The following is a 19,408-nucleotide window of genomic DNA, read 5'->3' on the forward strand; positions in this document are numbered from 1 at the left end:
GTGCGGCACTATAAAAAGAACACTGAAAAATAAAACACTACAGAGTACACAATTAAAATTTTATAAAGTGATGGCGGTACCTACCTTAACATATGCAAGTGAGAACTGGACTCTTAATCGTGCAGACAGAAGAAAAATAGAAAATGCAGAAATGAAGTTCTTGCGTTCAATAGCAGGTGTGACAATATTAGACAGGAAACGAAATGAAGATATTAGAAAAGACTTAAATATTTTTAATTTAACAAATAGAATCGAAAGCATGAGAAATGGGTGGTATGAGCACGTTCGAAGAATGCCTACAGACAGAATTCCCCAACAGTTACTACAATACAAACCAAGAGGACGTAGAAGTGTTAGACGCCCAATCACTAGATGGGAGGACTCATTAAATTTCGCTTGATGTGAAAACAGGTCAAAAGGCCTAATTTCATGACGCAGAAGAAGAAGAGAAGAAGATATATATATATATATATATATATATATATATATATTTAGTATAATGAATATTATGCTATTATTTTAAGACCTAGGTAGAGGCTAATTCTCTTAGGAAACCAACACACCATTTCTGCCTGCGACTTTGACTGACATGGCTCCACAAAGAGGTGCAGGAACGAAAGAAAGTATAATACGGGCTGTGATCCACCTTGGTTTTTCGGCATCCGAGGCAGGTGGGCGTTTCAACGTTTCAGAAAAGACAATTCGGAGATGAGTGCAAAATTATCAACCGAAAATTTGAGAGTGGTAGAAGGAAAATTTCAACACCACAACAGGACGCCAGATTAGTGGCAGAGGTTGAAAGGAATCCCTTTCATACCGCTGCTACTTTGAAGGCAGTTGTTAATTTCCCTGGCCACGACCATACCGTGAGAAATCGTTTAAGGGCCGCCAATTTGAGATCTCGACGTGCCATTCCTAGGGAAGTTCATACGGAAGAGCATATAGAGGAGCGTTTAGTCTTTGCAGTGGGAAATGGTGATCGGGATTGGAAAAGAGTGATCTTTTCTGATGAAGTCACCTTTCCTACTACAAAGGAAGGACCCACTCTTGTATATCGTCCTCCTGGTACCCGATTCGATCCAGATAGGCTGCCATGCGTGCCCGCAGTGGTAGAGTATCTGTCGTGTTGGAATTCTTCAATTTCAGCAAGATAATCATCCAGTCCACACATCTCAATTGATTCGGGACTGGTTTGCGAGAAGGCAGGATCTTGAATTGATAGACTGGCCTCGTCGCTCTCCGGACTTGAGCCCTTTGGAGAATATTTGGGCACAAGTAAAGAAGCATATGCGGAAAAATTGGCCCAATCCCCCTCCAAGACAGCCTGATGATTTCCGGAAGCTCGTCCAGGATGCCTGAGATCCCGTGGCTGAGAACAGTCGGTAGTTGAAAACAAACACCATTTCCACTCGACTGCAAGATGTGATCGAGATGGGAGGAAGATTCACTAAATAGTGAATAGTGGCTTTTTGTTTCTGTCCTTTTTTTTTAACTTTTATTTGTTTTAATTTTTAAGGCAGACGCCTGTAAGTTTGTTTTGTTTATGCCACGAAATATATTTTTGTTGAGAATATAACCTTTCTTTCCATTTGCAGCCATAATGCCATAATAAATAATGAGGAAGTCATGGCATAATACTTTCATGAACCTCATGTTAATTACTAAAACAGTCATAAAAGAAACAGGAGCAATTATATTTCTCTCTCTCCTAAATAAAAAACCTAAAAAGCATTAAATTGTGTTCGAACGCACGACCTTACGAACACTTGCCCCAAACGCTACCATTACGCTACAGATTAACACGGAAAAATTTTCATTCTGACTGTAGATATCAGGCCACGTGGTCCAACAACATGTAACATCGCCTGTCTCCGAATTGTAGCGGAGATACCCGAAAGGAACTTTGTGTCTAGAGAGCGGCTACTTTTTCTGTCGACAACTGTACATTCATTCATAGTTTTCTGCCCAACGGTAGGTATTTCACTGCAAACCCAGCATTTTCCAATCTTTCATATTTTCTGCCTTCCTCTTTGTCTCTGCATATCATGCACACATTTTAGCGTCGTCAGTCATCTCATATCTCCTTCTACCCCGAACTTTCTTCCTCTTACACCATTCTTTCCAGTGCATCCTTCAATAGGCAGTTTCTTCTGAACCAATGACCAAACCAATTCCTTTTCCTCTTCCTGATCAGTTTCAGTATCATTCTTTCTTCACCCACTCTTTCCAACAAAGCTTCATTTCTTATTGTCTGTCCATTTCACACGCTCCATTCTTCTCCATATCCACATTTCAAATGCTTCTGGTTGCTTCCCTTCAGTTCATCGCAATGTTCATATTTCAACCCTACAATGCCATACTCCACACAAAGCATTTCACCACTCTCTTCCTTAGTTATTTTTTCAGAGATCCGTAGAAGGTCTAGTAGAAGCTTCCTTTCCAATCAAATTGCTATCCTCCTTGCACTTCCTGGCAGCAGCTCGTTACTGCTTAGAGTACATCCAAAGTATTTGAAGTTTCACATGTTCTACTGCTTCGTTTCGAATCCGCAAATTTGCCATCTTTATTTTTCTTCCGATAACCATGGTCTTCGTCTTGTTTGTATTTGCCTTCATCCCATACTACTCGCAGCTGTCAATTAGCTCCAGCATCATATCCCTTAGTATAGTCTCCTCTTCTGTTAACAATGCCATATCATCAGCAAATCTTATGCACTTCATTCTACTTTCTCCTACTATTACTCTTCCCATAGGCCTATTCTAAAAATACTTCTTCACAAAATCCTCCAAGTAGATGATAAGGGGCATCCTTCTCGCACTTCTGTCCCTATTTCACTTCCTTCAAACATTTCTTCTCCTATCCTGACTTTCATTCATTCTTTCATATGAAGGTTACAGATCAGCCATCTCTCTTTCCAATCTATACCAATTTTCTTCAGGCTCCCAATCACTTTATTCCAATCCTATCTATCAAATCCCTTTTCTAAGTCCACAAATAATATATATATATATATATATATATATATATATATATATATATATATACACACACTTCTTTATTCTTCTCTAGGTATTTTTCGCCCATTGTTCATAGCAGTTCAACTGCATCTCTCCCACCTTTTCTCTTCCTGAAGCAAACTGCTCTTCTTCCAACATGATGTCATTCCATCTTAGAATATAAACGCAGATTCATTATTCGGAGAGAAATTTTCGCCGAGTGCGATATCAGGCTGATAATCCTGAACTCATACTTCTTGGCATATATTTTTTTCGTATTGGCACCAGCGCCATCTCCGTAAAATCTTCAGAAATCGGCTTTCTCATATAATTCGTTGCATAAGGATATAATTTCCTTCTTGTCTCCACCCAAGCATTTGACTAATTCAATGCGGAATCCATCACACCTGTAGTTTTTCCATTTTTCGTTTCCCTAAGCGCTACTTCTTTTTCTTAAAATAGAGAATCTTTTTATGCCTTCTGATACTGTTGCTCCGTCTTCTATAGCTAAGTCATCCGGATGATTCCCTGTCTCATATAACTCTTCCATATATTCCATCCGTCTGTTCAGTATTCCTTGTTTGTCTGTTATTTCATTTCCTATTCGTCTCCTATCAAACATATGGATTTCCTGTTCTTGTATGTGAACTCCAAATGTGGCACATTAATAATTCATATGTTCCTTTTCTCTCTAGATCCTCTATTTCTTCACATTTCTCTTTCATTCAGTCTTCCTTCGCCTGACCAGTTTTTCTTCTTAGTTCATTGTTTGGTGTCCTTTAGTTTCTCCTACAGATACTGCAAATTTCAATGCATCTCTAGAACAGCAAAATTCATCATCCACTGTAAATCATCTTCATTCAAGGCAAAATTCAATGTCTGAAATAAAGATTTCAACATTATGCAAAAATAGTGACAAAAATATTCGGAGAGAAGAAAAGTACTGAGACTTAAAAATTAAGGCGAAACACCGACGATCCAGGGAATTACGGGAGGGTTAGCAACCCTAATGTTGGTAGACTGTAGTTCAATGTATTTAATCCGCCCGAAGGTCAACTATTCACTTATATTAATTTTTAAGATTTCTTGTTTTCTGTAAGTCAAGAGATATATTTTGCATAAAGCTTCACAACCCAGGCCGGGCAGTGATAGTTTAGCTCCATGCACGACTCCGCTCCGTGAAATTCTGTATGTCTTCAGGTGCTGGCGATATCAGCGGCCAATCTTGTCGTCATGGACATGGCAGTCACTTTATTATTCTCTACCAATGTGATAGCAGCTCTGCACAAGTCGCCACAAGATTTCAATTCCACGGAGGAGTTGTACAACGCTACAGAAGGACTGTTCATGGACGACACATACGCGTCTTGGTTTGGTAAGTTTTAAGGGTTTCTTTCGAAACGGGGATGTAAATTCTCCTGCTACTGTACTGTTACAGAAAATACGAGTTTTTTAACTCTGCGAAAATTCTGCCTATATTCGCGGAAGTATATGTAGGTTATATAACATTCTTCATATAGTTAGAAGGCGTGGTGTTAGGCACGTCGCCTATCAGTCTGTCTTTGTACAGCGATTTCTCTTAAAACTATTGGGCAGATTTTGTTCATATTCAGTACGGGTACCTATAAAGGATGTTTCAAAAGTGATAGTCAAAAATTTAGGAATGAGAAGTGAAAACAAATAGAAACAAAAATGTTCCAGTATACATGGGTCCGAAAATTAGTCGTTTACGAGTTAATTCCTTTTTTTTTAAAGCAGCCGTCAGTGAACCAAGCGCCTCGATGGATACGGTAAAGCGGCAACATTCATGCTGCTCGATTCAGCGTTAATGGCCCCTGTCCTTCGTTGTTTGGCTAGTGAGCGAGCTGTGTGTTGCGTCATAAGAAAGAAACTTAATCACAAATGTGCATAGGAGGGGAAAAAAAGAGGAAGAAGCTGAGGGACACCCATGTCAAGAAAATATAAGTCATCATGACATTGTTTAGTCAACAGACGTAGTGGTTAGTAACGGGACATATGGAAGAATATTGTGTTTCAAGACTGAGTGTACCGCGACATGATAAGAAGGAAGTGTTATGTGCTATGACTGTTCGGCCTGACCTGTGTGACCCAGCCCGCCAGCAGTGATGAGTAACTCGCTCTTAGTCTATCTACTTACTTTTTTCAGGAGCCAAAATCCCTGAATCAAGCTGTACGTATGTCGCACTCTCCCCGCTTGATATGTGACATGTAATTAAGTTGATATCAGTGGCGGTTCCTCGGGGGAGGGAAGGGAGGAACGTCTTCCTCACATTTTTCTTCTTTTGAAAGTAAATACCAAATGAAATATATGCCTTGATATTCGAGGAAGATTCGATAACTTTTAAGTTCACAGCTATAAGGAAACCTCGACGAGCACTCATGTGCTGGTAGAAAACTGTGAGAAGTATGCGAGATTGTTTGTGTGGAGGAAAGTCGATCCATTCCTCCTTTGCTGCAGTTAACACACATAGAAAACAGCGCGCTAGCGGCCAGAGAAAGAAGCAGAGTTTTAAAGCAAGTAAATGAACGGATAGGGAGGAGATCCTCCTCTGAATCAGCGCATGGGCGGGAAATAAAAAACCGCTGCCATATAACGATGCTGCATTCAACCAGACTCTAACACATCTAGGAGGAGACACAATAAAAACAATTTTAACGCAAAGCTATGAAAGACAACACAAAAACTTTTTTTAATTATAAATCAAGATATATTATTCATTGCACTTTATATAAGCTACTATTCATGGTTTGAAACTTTCGGGGATATCTGAAAGTTGAAGTTGGATTTATATAAAACAAAGAGGAAATAGTTCTAAGTTAGTATCGCAGATCTTTTTGGCCTCTGAAATTCACTTCCATTCATTGTCTACTAGACAGGACAACAGCCAAGTTGTCAGTTTTGTACAAATATATTTGAAATTGAAAGTACTGAAAACTACATTATTTTTAACATAAAAAATTAATTGGCCATCGGCAACTTTGAACAATAAAGGTAGTATGACTTTACAAGAACTAACATTCTTAAAAAGCATGTGATACTGAACTTGTGAAATGTGCATGTGGCAACACAGACCACGTGGGTGGGTGCAGAGTTCTCCCTTTTCTAACAGATTATTTCTCATCCCCATTTCCGTAAAACGGTTTAAGTTATGTGTTAGTAGCTGGTCTCTTCCAACACATGTGATGCTGTAGTGTGCGCGAAAAATGCTGCGAGATTGTGAATTTCCTTGTAATTGTTAATGTGTACAATTATTCAACAATGAATGGAAGTGAAAACATATTATATTTTGGACAATTTAGGAAACTCAGTTTACAAAAACAGGTTATTGCTATACAAAAGGGAAGACCAACCCTAACACTAACTGGTCTTACATGTATGCATGTGGGCTAATTTGTAGCATGTTTCTCTGAAGGTGTCATTTTGCGCTGTTAACTTCTTTCCTCCTCTTAAGAAATATGCAGGAGCCGCCACTGGTTGATATGTAATTAAGGTTGACATTACTTGAGATTAATAGAAAAACTTATAAGTTAGATATACTTTTGTTTACAGTAGTCGTTATTTATAGCATATTTTTTTATTTATAGTCCTAGGTTTATTGCATTTATAGTGAGAATTAATTTTATGTTTATTTTATATATATTAGTTATTGTTGTGATTATTGTAATTTTATTGCTGTAATTATTGTAATGACATTGTATATTCTATATCATTGCCACCGGGTGTATATCCAATTGCACTGTTAATAAATGTACATACATACGTGCAATTTGACTGACTAGTTTTCCCCTGATTTTTCTAACTGAGCATGTAATGGAGAAAAGTAGAAATCCATAATTTGACTTAATATTTTTAACTTACTTTCCAAGACAGGATCACTCAGAAAATTTTCTTATTGAAGCTGCGTCGTCACTGTTAAAGGATTTGATCACTTTCTGAAGATTAGCGAAGTTGTCGCAATAAGTGCACGTTGTCAACCAGGAATTCCATCGCGTAACTACAGGAGATGGAAGCACAGGGACACCAGGATATTGTTTCTTGAATGATCACATACGAGAAGATGACTTTACAAACACCTTCTTCACATTGGAAATCAGCCGGTCAACGTCTGGATAATGACATCGTACTTTTTCTGCAATTCTGTGACGGGGGTGAGCGAGTCAAGTAACGTGAATCATTTTCACGTATTTAGTTTTAACCTCTTGTCTTGCCCTGACCATGTAACACGCCGCATCATTAATGAACTTTAGCATTTTGTTGTATTGCACACCTTGAAGATTATAGCAACTGCAAGGCACTGTGAAATAACGAAACAATTGTAGAGGAATTCACCTGCTATAGTTCCTGACACATAAGTATGCAGGGTCTTTTAGGGTTGTCTACGTCCATAGCCCCACCGATCATATTTGCCACATGCCTCCTCTGGAATCCCTTGCATCTACTGAAATCCATATATTTTTATCATTAATGTTTTCCTTGAAATTATGAATGCATTTTGTCGTAACATTCCTGTACGTAATATTTTCACAAAGTTAAGGGATCTGGGATTGAGCTTTGCATATATTTACTAAAAATTGTCGCAAATTCTCTTTCAGCAGTTTGTTGGCATATGCTAATGCCTCCAACATAACTGAATAAAACTATTAGTGTGATGTTCCGCCCCTGACTCTTCATTTTGTTGCACCCTTTCAAGAGCACTGATCAGTTTTTATGTGTTTACGTGTTGTGTAACACTATTATGTTTGTTTGCATGAAATTGAAATTTTGCAAAGTTTACACATAACAGTATCCTGATTAATAGACTCCAGATTTTCACCATATTTTGATATAGGCCCTAGCATTACCCACTTTGCTGAAGAGACTGCTTGCTTATTTCGGTATTTTGAAACATTTTGCAACTAAATCGTACTCGAACCTTATATGTACCGAAGACTTTTTTCGTGCATGAAGTAATAGCGATGGTTTGTTTCCTCCGTCTGTAAACACTGATAGATAACAGTGCACAGTGTGTCTCGGGAATTGAACTACAGGTTGGCATAAAGTCCCATTACCTCCCATAAATACCTCATTATATATACATATACACTATTTATGAAATTCCGATAGTAGCCTAATACAAATATACATCCACTTTACACTAACTGCATATCCTAAGAGTCCAAAGGGTCAATATGACCCCCATAATTCTCCTCGCACAAAATAATGCGTCGCCAGGTTCCGTGTGATATTCGCCTCAGCATTGCTGGTATAATCTGTTGGAAAGCGCGTCGCACGGCGTCCTTCAACTCATCAATGGTGTCGTACAGTTCCTGTGCAACATTGCTCTTGATGAAACTCCACAGCGCATTGTCACAAATTGTAAGGTCAGGGCTGCGAGGTGGCCACTCGAGAGGAGCTGGTAAGATGATGATCCATGGCCAATCCAGCATTGTGGAAACCTGTGACAATGCGCTGTGGAGTTTCATCAAGAGCACTATTGCACAGGAATGGAAGCCCTACGACACCATTGATGAACTGAAGGACGACGTGCGACGTTCTTTCCAACAGATTACACCAGCAATGCTGAGGAGAAAGTCACACCGAACCTGGCGATGCATTATTTTGTGTCAGGAGAATGATGGGGACATACTGACCGTTTGGATACTTAGGACATACAGTTAGTGTAAAGTGGATGTACAGTATGTCTCCATTATGACCGGAATTACATACATAGTGTGTATATTTGAGATATTTATAGGGGGTAACGGGACTTTGTGCCCATCGTATAGATGAGCAGGAATCGAAGCAAAAACCACATGGGGTGCATTTCCAATGCGCTGGCATGTTTGTCACGGCCTTAATCAAGATCCATCCTGAATCTCCGATTAAACTCCACTAAACATTAATTCTGTCTCGAAATATTCTTCCACGACAATTATGTTGATAAACCTCAATTTCTTTCCATGACCAGAAGCAGAATGCATGTATTGTTCTTACAAAACACGTCTCAACCAATATTAGAATCCAAAATAATATAACCTCAAATTCAACTATATACCCACATCAAGAGGAGGGTAAGTATTTATTATAAAATTTGTAAGTTTGTAACCATACAATTTGTAAAGTTATAAACAAATGATAATTGAATTTGGAGTATAATGGGCTGGAACATGTTTTTTTTACCTCATTTACAAATTTACAACTATAATTTTTGTGAAACACAAACATTTGCAAATATGTAGATTTTTAACGTTTTCTCTTGTAATTTGTACTTTCATGAAACAGGGTCCCAGAATTCAAGATTAAGAAGAACAGTGGAGACAGAAAAATGTAGAAGATGAGCGTGTTTCAGCGATCTTAACAGAGTATCAATACTACAGTAACTGTAATAAATGTGAACGCCAAGACTAGTAGTCACTTGTCGGTGAATTTTGAAGGGGGAAGGGAATCTTAAGAAGACGTAACTCCATAGAACACGCCAAACGGGAAAAACTATTGCTAAGAACTAGTGCATGAGACCTGTTTTGTGAGTCAGAGATTCTCCAGGAAGGAGACATTTCTTACTTATGGAGTTTACTACAGCAAATTATTCATAAGTAAAAGCCCTATTTTGTTTGAATTAAAATTCCCCAAAGCGGTGCTTAAAAATACATACAGCGGTAAATATTTCATGACAAAAAGTTAAGTTTTTTCCTTCTTTTAATTACAAAAACCAAGTAAAAAAGTTAGATTTTCTCATTCCACAGACAGTTACAGATGCTATAGTTTATCACCAAAACACAAACCCATCATTGTTTCAAGATTGTCAGAGCGAAGGCTGGTTCGCCTTTCAGTTTCTATGTTAGTTGTAGGAAACCATAGAGCTACAAGACATTTCACTGCAAACAACTCATATTCTTCAAGTAAACCCTTCAAGACTTGTATCACACAATCATCACTCTCTGCATTTTCAGACACCTCTTTTACTTGCATCTGTAGTGCAATATAACCCCGTATAAAATCTTGTTTAGAGAGTCATTTAAACAATGGGATCTTACTTAAGAATTCTTCTACGTCTTCAATTCTTGCTGTAAGTTATTTGGGACGTACAAAAATCTGGCTATTCCTCGAAATATATCTTCTGCTGAGTCATCGTGTAACATTTTTGTCAGTTTTTCCATACTTTTAGCTGTTGGATTTTTCAATTTCGCACTTTCATTTTCACGACGACTACCTTCAAGCTTGTTCAGAGAATCTGTAACACCATTAGCTGAGACAAGTTTTTTCACACACTCTAATTCATAAAGTAATACGCTGACTGTGCTGTAGGGTGGTGTGGTGTTTCAAGATACGTAATGATGTTGTTGAGGTACAATTTTCTTAACGAAAGCAGCCTCACACTAAATAACTTTTGATCATTTGTTGAGAGACTTGAAAAGTACTGAACTGCAATGTTGGAATCATTCTAGTTCCTTGAAATATTGAGCAAGATCCTCAAGGTTATCGCCAATGTACAGGGCTGAGTTTAATCCAGATCCCCAACGTGTAAGCACAGGAGCCGGGAATAGTTTTGCTGGTTTTTTATCATGTTTTTGTCGCAAAAAAAAAAAAACAAGATTACCGGTGCTTATGCTTTCTAGTGTTTTTGAATGCTTTTTTCGTCATCGACACACACCTGTTGAGGCTCGTGAGTTGCTATGGCACTAACTTCGGAATGAGATCCAGTTTATAGGCCCTACGCTGTACATGGATCAAAACTTGCGAAATTATATTCCTTAAAGTTTTTACACATTTATCCATGTATCTAGCGCTATTTGTACATATAACCACAATTTTACTATATGGCACAGAATATTTTGTCATGGCATTAATAATAACCTGGCAACATGCTTAAGTATCTGCAAATTTCAAGTGCGGTAACATTGGTAACAACTACATTGGAAGGCTCAGATCTAAGAGGAAGCATATGAAAAATTATTATGAAAAGAGCCTCGCCTTTCCTATTGGTGGTTTCGTCACACTGGATAACTAAGAGTCTGTTATGGATAGCTTCTTTTAATTTCTCTCCATAATCTTCTTTTATTTGTGGTACATATTTCTGTCTGCAGGTTTATGCCGCAGGAAGATCACCAGCTCTTGACATCATCAATAAAATAAAAAGTGTTCATGCAAATCTTCACATTGCTTTGAAATGAAACTGGATGTATGGATAAAATTCACATAAGTTGTTAGACTTACCTGTTATATATTTATTCATCCAATCACGAATTTCAGGGCAGTTCAGCTTTAGAGTGGTACATTTGTATGCAAAAATGCCTTTATTATATCGGCAACAAATTCTTCCTTAGAAGACTTCAGTCTTTTTGCAGCCTCTGCAATGTAGCCGATCGATGTTTGCCATTTCACTCCCGTTTTTTGTTCATCGAGTTTGTTTTTGTATTTTGTATGGACATCACTTTGTTTGCAAAGCTTTTCGCATGTGTCTTTGCGTTCCCAATTTAACCCTACGTTACAATATTTACACATTAACACGTATTTGTCGAAGACATACAATAAAATCTTTCATATTTTTATTTTTGTGCTCCAAAATATACTGTCACAACTTTAGATTTTCTCATTATATAGGAATATTTTCGTTTAAAAACACTACAACGTAGCCTACAGATCACGATAGATTACTGCAGACTTCACACACACACTACAATGCACTTCCTACAAGTCGCTTTCACAATCTACTTCATTCCATAGATACAATTCTAAGTACTTCAGTTTCTCCGCGCTACTGTCGCAATATGACCGATGGTCATGGTCAAATCCAGTGATCTCAACATTATAACATTAGTATAGAGCTCAATGGTCAAATCAACGCGTTAATTCTAACTCGTTGGTCAAAGTGTTCAGAATTGTCTGCGCTTCAGTGGCGCCATCCGTCTTTTGAAATTAAACCAAATTTAAAATTCAAAGGGTATAAATTTCAAGACAATTCTGTTGCGTATTTCGCGATATGTTAGGAAATCTATTTCATGATTATGCTCAATTTCGCAATATATCGCGGGTTCAAAACTTGGTATTATTGAATATTTGGATAAATAAAACCAAGTTACATTGAAAGAAATGTTAAATACAAAATTTCTTGGGTACCGTTAATACCAAAAAAATGGAGCTCTATTCATAAGTAATTAACATTTTAGCAGTAAATATTAGGCACAGACCAATATAAACACCTCGTATTACTCTCCAGACGACCAAACGATATTCATCCTCGTGTCAACTACATAATACTTTCTACAGTATTCGCACATTAACATCATCACACCGCAGCAAACCTGAAGGCTCTGGCTTCTATGTTAACTTCTCTATGAAAAGATGCAATGTAATCCTAGGGAACGGATGTGGAAAATGATTCTATGCCGTACTTTCCCGATATTTTTAAACGATAGTGAGGATTACTTTGAATAGTAGAGCAATTTGGGTAGGTAGGTGAAACGGAATATTTCTATTAAAATCTGTTGCAAACAGTCTTTTAACTATAAACATGACTTATACTATTAACTTGGACTCTGGTCTCCACTGTGGAAAGCCAACACTCTAACCTTACAGATAACGGTGCACCTTCGTGAATGTTAATAAAATCGATATTTTGAAATAGTTCGTTGTGATCACCTTGGGATACAGTAGCTGTACCTTTTTCTGCATTCCGCGTGTCTGGTAGTCAAGGAATACTGTTTCTGAGATTTGGGTATTTGTAACATGGATTATGTTGTATAATAATTAGAATTATATTTTTAATTTCAGAGAATAGTTTACTAAAAATGTTAATTTTGATAGCAGATCAGAACAAGAAAATTACTAGAAAGATGAGTTTTCGTGTGAGTGAGAAATTACATGTAAATTTTGACTGGACCTTTCTAATTCAGAAAGAAGGCAGGTTAAACCAATGACACGGGTCTATCAAATTAATTTTCCTTTGAAGAAAACTAATGTAGATACTTATATTTTCCTTAAAATTCCATCGTCCTATGCTGGGTTTGAGCCCGTAATTATTAGATTATTATCTTGGTATTATATCACTTGTGAGGTTCAGATCTGTTTTCGGACGGTTGACTAAACAACAACAATAAGCATAGTAGCTACTCGAAAACGAAGGACGATCTAATCCGGGAATGTACAAAATATTGTTTTTCTCAAATCTAATTCATTCATTCATTCGTTCATTCATCTATCCATTCATTCATTCATGCATTCATTCTTTCGTTCATTCATCCATTCATTCAATCATTCATTTAGTGTTCTGCCCATGGACAGGTTTTTCACTTGCAAACCCAGTTTTCTTCAATCTTACCTATTTTCTCCTTCCTTTTTGTCTCCTCATATGATCTGCATATCTTAATGTCGTCTATCATCTGATATCTTCTTCTGCCCAGAACTCTTCTCCCGTTCACCATTCCTTCCAGTGCATCCTTCAGTAAGCAGTTTCTTCTCAGCCAGTTGCCCAACCAATTTCTTTTCCTCTTCCTCATCACTTTCAGCATCATTCAAATCTAATTTTATATGTAAAATATGTATATCGCTACCAATAAGTGGAAAGTGGAATCTGATTTCAAATGTTGCAGGTGGCTTGCCCTACATTTGCCAGCCTATCGGCAGTTTTGCTTCAGGGTTTCTTGTGACATGGTTGGGTCGCAAGAGGTCTCTCATGCTCGTCTGCATACCTCATGTTATAAGCTGTGTGCTGATAAGCACGGCCCCATCGCTCGCCGTACTTTTCCTTGCCAATGTCATCATAGGCATCACAGTAGGTCTCACAGAAGCGCCCATCAACAGTTACTTCGGAGAGATCTGTCAACCTACACTAAGGAGTGCCTTAGCCAGCTGCGCAGGTGAGATTGGTGTTAATTCTCCTGTAGTGATAAAGATATTACAACAGGTTTCCCTTGGCGTTTTAATTACTTGCACGGAAGAATTTGCACATGTGATTTTATACTTCCACAATGCTCAACGTCTTTGCGCTCTGTTGTGGGTGCAGGAACATCCAGCGTATGTATCGTATCTTTTACATCATGAGAAAAGCCAAGCAAAGGAGAGAACGGCTTTTGTTAGTGCAATCATCAGATCACATAAGTTCCCCTTCTCTTGTCTTCTTTGAAGGATAAGAGCCGATGCATAGTTCTGAAAAATTTGATATTTCCCCATCTATAACGAGGCTAGAAAAGGTACAATTTCTCAGCACATTTACACGCACCAGAGTAAGAGGCGAAGACTGCTGATTTTTTATGCAATAGAAAAGCCCTTAACTTTGCCGTTATTCGCTCCGACTCGACGAGATTCGCTCATAGATATCACCAGTAAACCACTCAGTACGTCAAAGACTGTCCAGAGTGTACCACAGGACCTGGATCAATATTACACTCGTAATGAATGATGATGTAGAACACAGATCACAAACAGAAAGATGTGCAGCTCAGTGCTTAAACGATGCCAACGCAGGATGCCAGGACGACCGTAGAGCCATCTGCGGGCGATTGCAAATCTGAAGTCGGTAACAGCATTTACCATCTTACCACCCACCTCTCTTTCTATGTCGGTAACAATATTTCATTTTGATTACAACCTTACCCTCCTTTTCCCAGCCCACCTGCCAGTCACAATAGTTAATAGTTACAGCTTCGTATTTCGGGTTGGGAAGGGAATGAAATGGCATGTTTTTTTTTCTTATAACTCTTAAGGGATGAATTGTCTTATACGTGTTCTTTTATTCTGTTCAACAGATTATCAGGTAAGGAATTGATACTTACTGGGTTTTAAATGGAAATATATTTACTGGAATTGTAAGTATAAATGAAACATAACGAGATTATTGTTGATACACTTCAAGCAAACAAATACGAAAAAATTAAGGTACGTAATACGTATAGACTCAAATAGAAGGAATCCGGACTTGACATTCTTTCCACTTTCCGAAATATGTTGAGAGGCATGTAATATTGTTTACTTAATCCTATTTCTTTAAATTACTTCCATCTTGGGACCTACAGAGAGTAATACAACCGTGTTTTTTATAAGTGAGTCTAACATTGAAACATACGATTAGCTGTTTGTCTTTTAATAATTAATGTATCGCAATATTCAGACAAACTGTACCGTCACACATGTTTCTTTTTAATAAAGAGGGAAAAGTTTTTATTTGGTATCGTGGACATCATCTGTAGTAATTTAATGGAGACCAGACAATCTGTTACACAGCATGTTTTGGCCCTGGTTTTTCTGTGACATGCTGGAGTACATATAATATTTCCGTGCAGAAATCTGCGTTATCATATGATGCATGGAAATTTCATATGTACTTCGGTATATCGTAATATAGCTATGTGAAAATAATAATCACTTAGTGATTTAAAATACAGCCCTTATTCCGTCGGATCCCGGCCGCTTAGTCACTCATAATGAGTGCACCTCTGCACAATGTGTACTTCGTGCCACTGTCACAATTCTGTGACGCAGTGAATGAGGGTTGGCTACTAGAGGGAATCTAAGAGGTGGAACTTAAACTGAGAGGATTCTGTCCGGCATCGGAATGAGAATCCGGTGTGGCTTAGTGGATAAAGCGTCAGCACGTAGAACTGAAAACCCAGGTTCAAATCCCGGTGCCGGAGAGAATTTTTCTCCGTTCCACTCATTCTTCATACTAAGATGACGAAGAATTTCTGCATGGAAATATCATATGTACTTCGATACACCGTAATAATATAGTATTTCTAGTTTATTTTTAATTTAAAGTATTTAAGTTAAAGTTCAATTTGTAAAAATAATGGAATACCACCCGCTTTAAGTGTACCGACTATACACTTCAAGGTGGCAACACTAACTCACTACCCCTGATCACATATCGCATTGGCAATTCCCATGTTATGAAATGGCAAAATAAAACGAGAATAACGAGAGCCTCCACCATCGAAAAGGCATTTTTTGGTAACGACCACTAGATGGAAATACAGTTGCTCCCTGCAATTTCATAAGGGTTATAACGTGACTTCTTTTGCATTCGCTAGATGGTAACTTAGTGAAATTTATAAAAGTCTGTTAGGATGATCAATCTGTTATATGTGATCAGGGCTATAACTCTGGAAAGACAACTGGCAACAAAGTGGAAAGTACTAATTGCATGTATTTTAATAATAATAATAAAACAACATTTTTTCGTTCGTTCATGGCTAGAGTACTAACAGGTCACAGTAAGAAATCGATCTTTTGAGTGCTGGTTGTCAGTGGTTTGATCGCGGTACACGTTTTCCATTATTACACTCTTAGATCATGTGCCAATGAAAAGATACTAGTTGGAATATAAGTTAGAAGTTGGCCTACCCATCTAATAGAGAAGCAGAGAAGATTATAGCTACATTTAAGTAAATGCAGTATGAAGCATTAAATTGGTCACAATTATTTTTAACTGGTAGGCCTAGTCACTGTAAATATAATAGTTTTCTCAATAGATCTCATTTTCTAAAATGACGAATATCAGTGGCTGCTATCTGATATTTATTTAAACTAAATTGCGTAGAAGATGAACTGTGCACTTTCCTATAATGAAAGGAAAATCTGCATATGCATGAAAAATATTCTAATTCTTCATCATTTATTACGAGTATTATGACGTAGACCTACCGCCTATAGTTCAATCTGGAATCTGGACGGTCTCTGACGAACGAAGGGGTCTTCGCCTCTCGGTACTAGCGACATTTATGAGCCACGTTTGTAGTGCCAGAGCAAATAACGACAAATTAAGGGCCCTGTCATTGTACAAAAAGAATTATATACGCAATGCAATACATACAATCATCGTCCAAAGTAAATACATATTATGTGTTTACATTTGACGATATTTCTCCACAATTTTGAGCTAGATACATAAAATTTTACATACTACAACCAGTACTTTTCATGAAAATTTTTCCTACTGACAAGGCAAGCTCCGGGTCTGAACATTGGACACAAATGAAACCTGACCCACCTTACTAATTTGAGAGCTCTGAGTCTCGTGGTGATAGCCTTTGCCGTGTCAAGTCATTTAGCCTGCAGTGTCATCTAAAGTTTAAAAAAAAAATGTCATTTTTCCGTTTGTTTTGAAGGGAAACGCAATTGCGAAAATGTTGGTAATGGCCATGAAATGATTGACTAATGAGAAACGTACATGCCATATATTACTAATTGTGTAGGTGTGAAATGTTAATAAAATAAAACAGCAGCAAAGTGAGCAATGGGAACGAATTGCAATTGCAATGTAGCTATCATCAATGTTTTTTCCATTGGCATTCGAGTATTCCACATTGGCACTCAACGACTATTACGTTTCTGAATTATACCTTCTCTCCAATTTTATAGCCAGCTCCTTGCCATTCATATACAGAGTGTAAAGTGTATAAGTGTCATTATTTTAACTGATGAATATCCATGCCATGAGGAAGAAAAAATGTCCTCACATTTTTTTCTAATTGGAATATTAAACTAATTACACTAATCAACAAATTTGAACTTTTTTTTCCATAACATTAATAAAATAGGCTGATTTTAACTAATTTGCATGCGCTGAACACGAAAATGACAATGAAATGTTCGTAACACGTCACGTTTTTGTGTTATAGATACTTACTTGATACGTTGAAAAATCAGGATTTTTTGACCTATTAAAAATTATTTTGTTCTCATTTCTCGGGTGAAAATTTGCAAGGGTACCTTAGATATGACAAAACTGATACATCAATAACTGACCAGGTATTAAGACTTATAAAAGTCACCTTCGTGCAATAAAATAGAGAAAAATAAAAAGATACCTTCATTTTTTCTCTTATGAGAAATGGAATCTTTCCTTTTTAAAAACTAGCAATAATCGCCCATCATCGCTGGATCCCATATTCCTTGATACCGTTGCTTCATTGTAGCAATGTCTTGGTGAAATCGCTCTCCCTGCTCATCACTTACAATCCCCACATTCTCAGGAAAGAAGTCCAAATGTGAAAGTAAGAAATGGATCTTCAGTGACATATTGCAGGCCATTTTTTTTTTTTTTTTTTTTTGTAGTTTCTTAGTAACATCTCTATTAATTGGCGATAATTTTCTGCCTTGTGACTCCCTAAAAATCCTTTGATGCAAAAGATTTCCATACTGGTAATTCCTTGGGGTTAGCATTTTTCTCAGTTTTATATGCAGTGAAGGAAGAAGTAGGCCCTACTTTTTCACGTTGCACTAGCGGAGGATATTTAACATTATGATCACCAAGAATATAACCTTGTCTGATAGGCCACTTCTTCACCACATAATATTGTGCTGTTGCTCGACTGTCCCACAGACATAAAAACGATATAACTTGTAAACCCTCCTTGTAATCCAAGCAACAAAGCAATTACTTTCAAATCTCCACAAATTGCCAAGCGATGTTCATTGCAATTTACTGCATTCAATATCAGTGATATGTTTTCATAAGTTTGTTTCATAGTGACTGAATGAGCCACTGATGGAAGGTTTTGTATTGCCATTGTGCAATAAAACTGCTTTTAAGCTTAGTTTTGATGAATAGGTGAAAGTCTCCATTCTTCTGAATTATATTGAATATCTTATTCATCCATAAGACTGTTCACATTTTTGCAAGCACAAATAGAATTTTTCATTACAAAATAATCAGTCAGTTTATCGTTTAATTTTCTGAACACGGAAATCTTGGTATCTTCTGCTAATAAGTCCCATTCTTGTAATCTAGAACCTAATAGTTCAGCGTGTTGCTTGGAAAGACCTGAATTCCTAACTAGGTCATTAAGTTCTGCCTATCGTATCAGATGTGGTGTTCTATGATGTTCGGGAATATAGGTGGGATCAGCGGAAGTTCAAGGGTAGTCTGAGGATTCTAGTAGTTCATGTTCCTCTGGAATGACATAATCTTCCCCACTGGGCGGAGGGATAGGGAAGGAAGTTCAGGAGAATGTGGCACGGGTATTATGGCTGGTGGGAAATTAGGATACACAATTTTATCTTTAGTTTTCCTTGAAAATCCCTGTGGTTTAATAATGCTGACGTAACGATCTTCCAGATGACTGGTGGGCTGTCGCCAAATCATTGGAACAGCAAAAGACATGTTATTTTTCTCCCACAACCACTCTGTTAACTTCACGTAACATGTTACACAACACACGTGTGGTGCCCAATTTTTGTCTTGTTCACCAACTTTATAATCAAAATACAAGTAATATGCCTTTTTTACATTGCCTGTTATTTACTGACGTTGTGATTTCAAAGTTAATTCCCCACGAACATAGTAGAAACTATTTGGAAAATATTTACAGGAACGACGATTGCTATCCATTTAACATTATTACAGAATAACTAGTACCGCTCACAACACTTCCACAATTAGAACTAATCGCTAAATTGTTCATTTCTTGTTTTA

At 37.4% G+C, this 19,408-nt stretch overlaps 2 protein-coding genes across 3 annotated transcripts in view; both read left to right on the forward strand.

Moving 5' to 3' along the window:
• LOC138705947 (facilitated trehalose transporter Tret1-like) overlaps positions 1 to 19,408 on the forward strand; it is a 256,949-nt gene that overhangs the window by 130,123 nt on the left and 107,418 nt on the right. The gene's annotated exons all lie outside the window — the stretch shown is intronic.
• The window catches only part of LOC138705650 (facilitated trehalose transporter Tret1-like), a 46,324-nt gene that overhangs the window by 9,655 nt on the left and 17,261 nt on the right, over positions 1 to 19,408 (forward strand). For both annotated transcript variants that reach the window (XM_069834237.1, XM_069834238.1), the window contains exons 2-3: positions 4,197 to 4,371; positions 13,587 to 13,853. In XM_069834237.1, the coding sequence (XP_069690338.1) occupies positions 4,197 to 4,371; positions 13,587 to 13,853 (442 nt within the window). The remainder of the gene's footprint in view (positions 1 to 4,196; positions 4,372 to 13,586; positions 13,854 to 19,408) is intronic.

This window comes from Periplaneta americana, chromosome 9 (genome assembly GCF_040183065.1).
Source record: "Periplaneta americana isolate PAMFEO1 chromosome 9, P.americana_PAMFEO1_priV1, whole genome shotgun sequence".
In the NCBI taxonomy this organism is placed as follows: Eukaryota; Metazoa; Arthropoda; class Insecta; order Blattodea; family Blattidae; genus Periplaneta; species Periplaneta americana.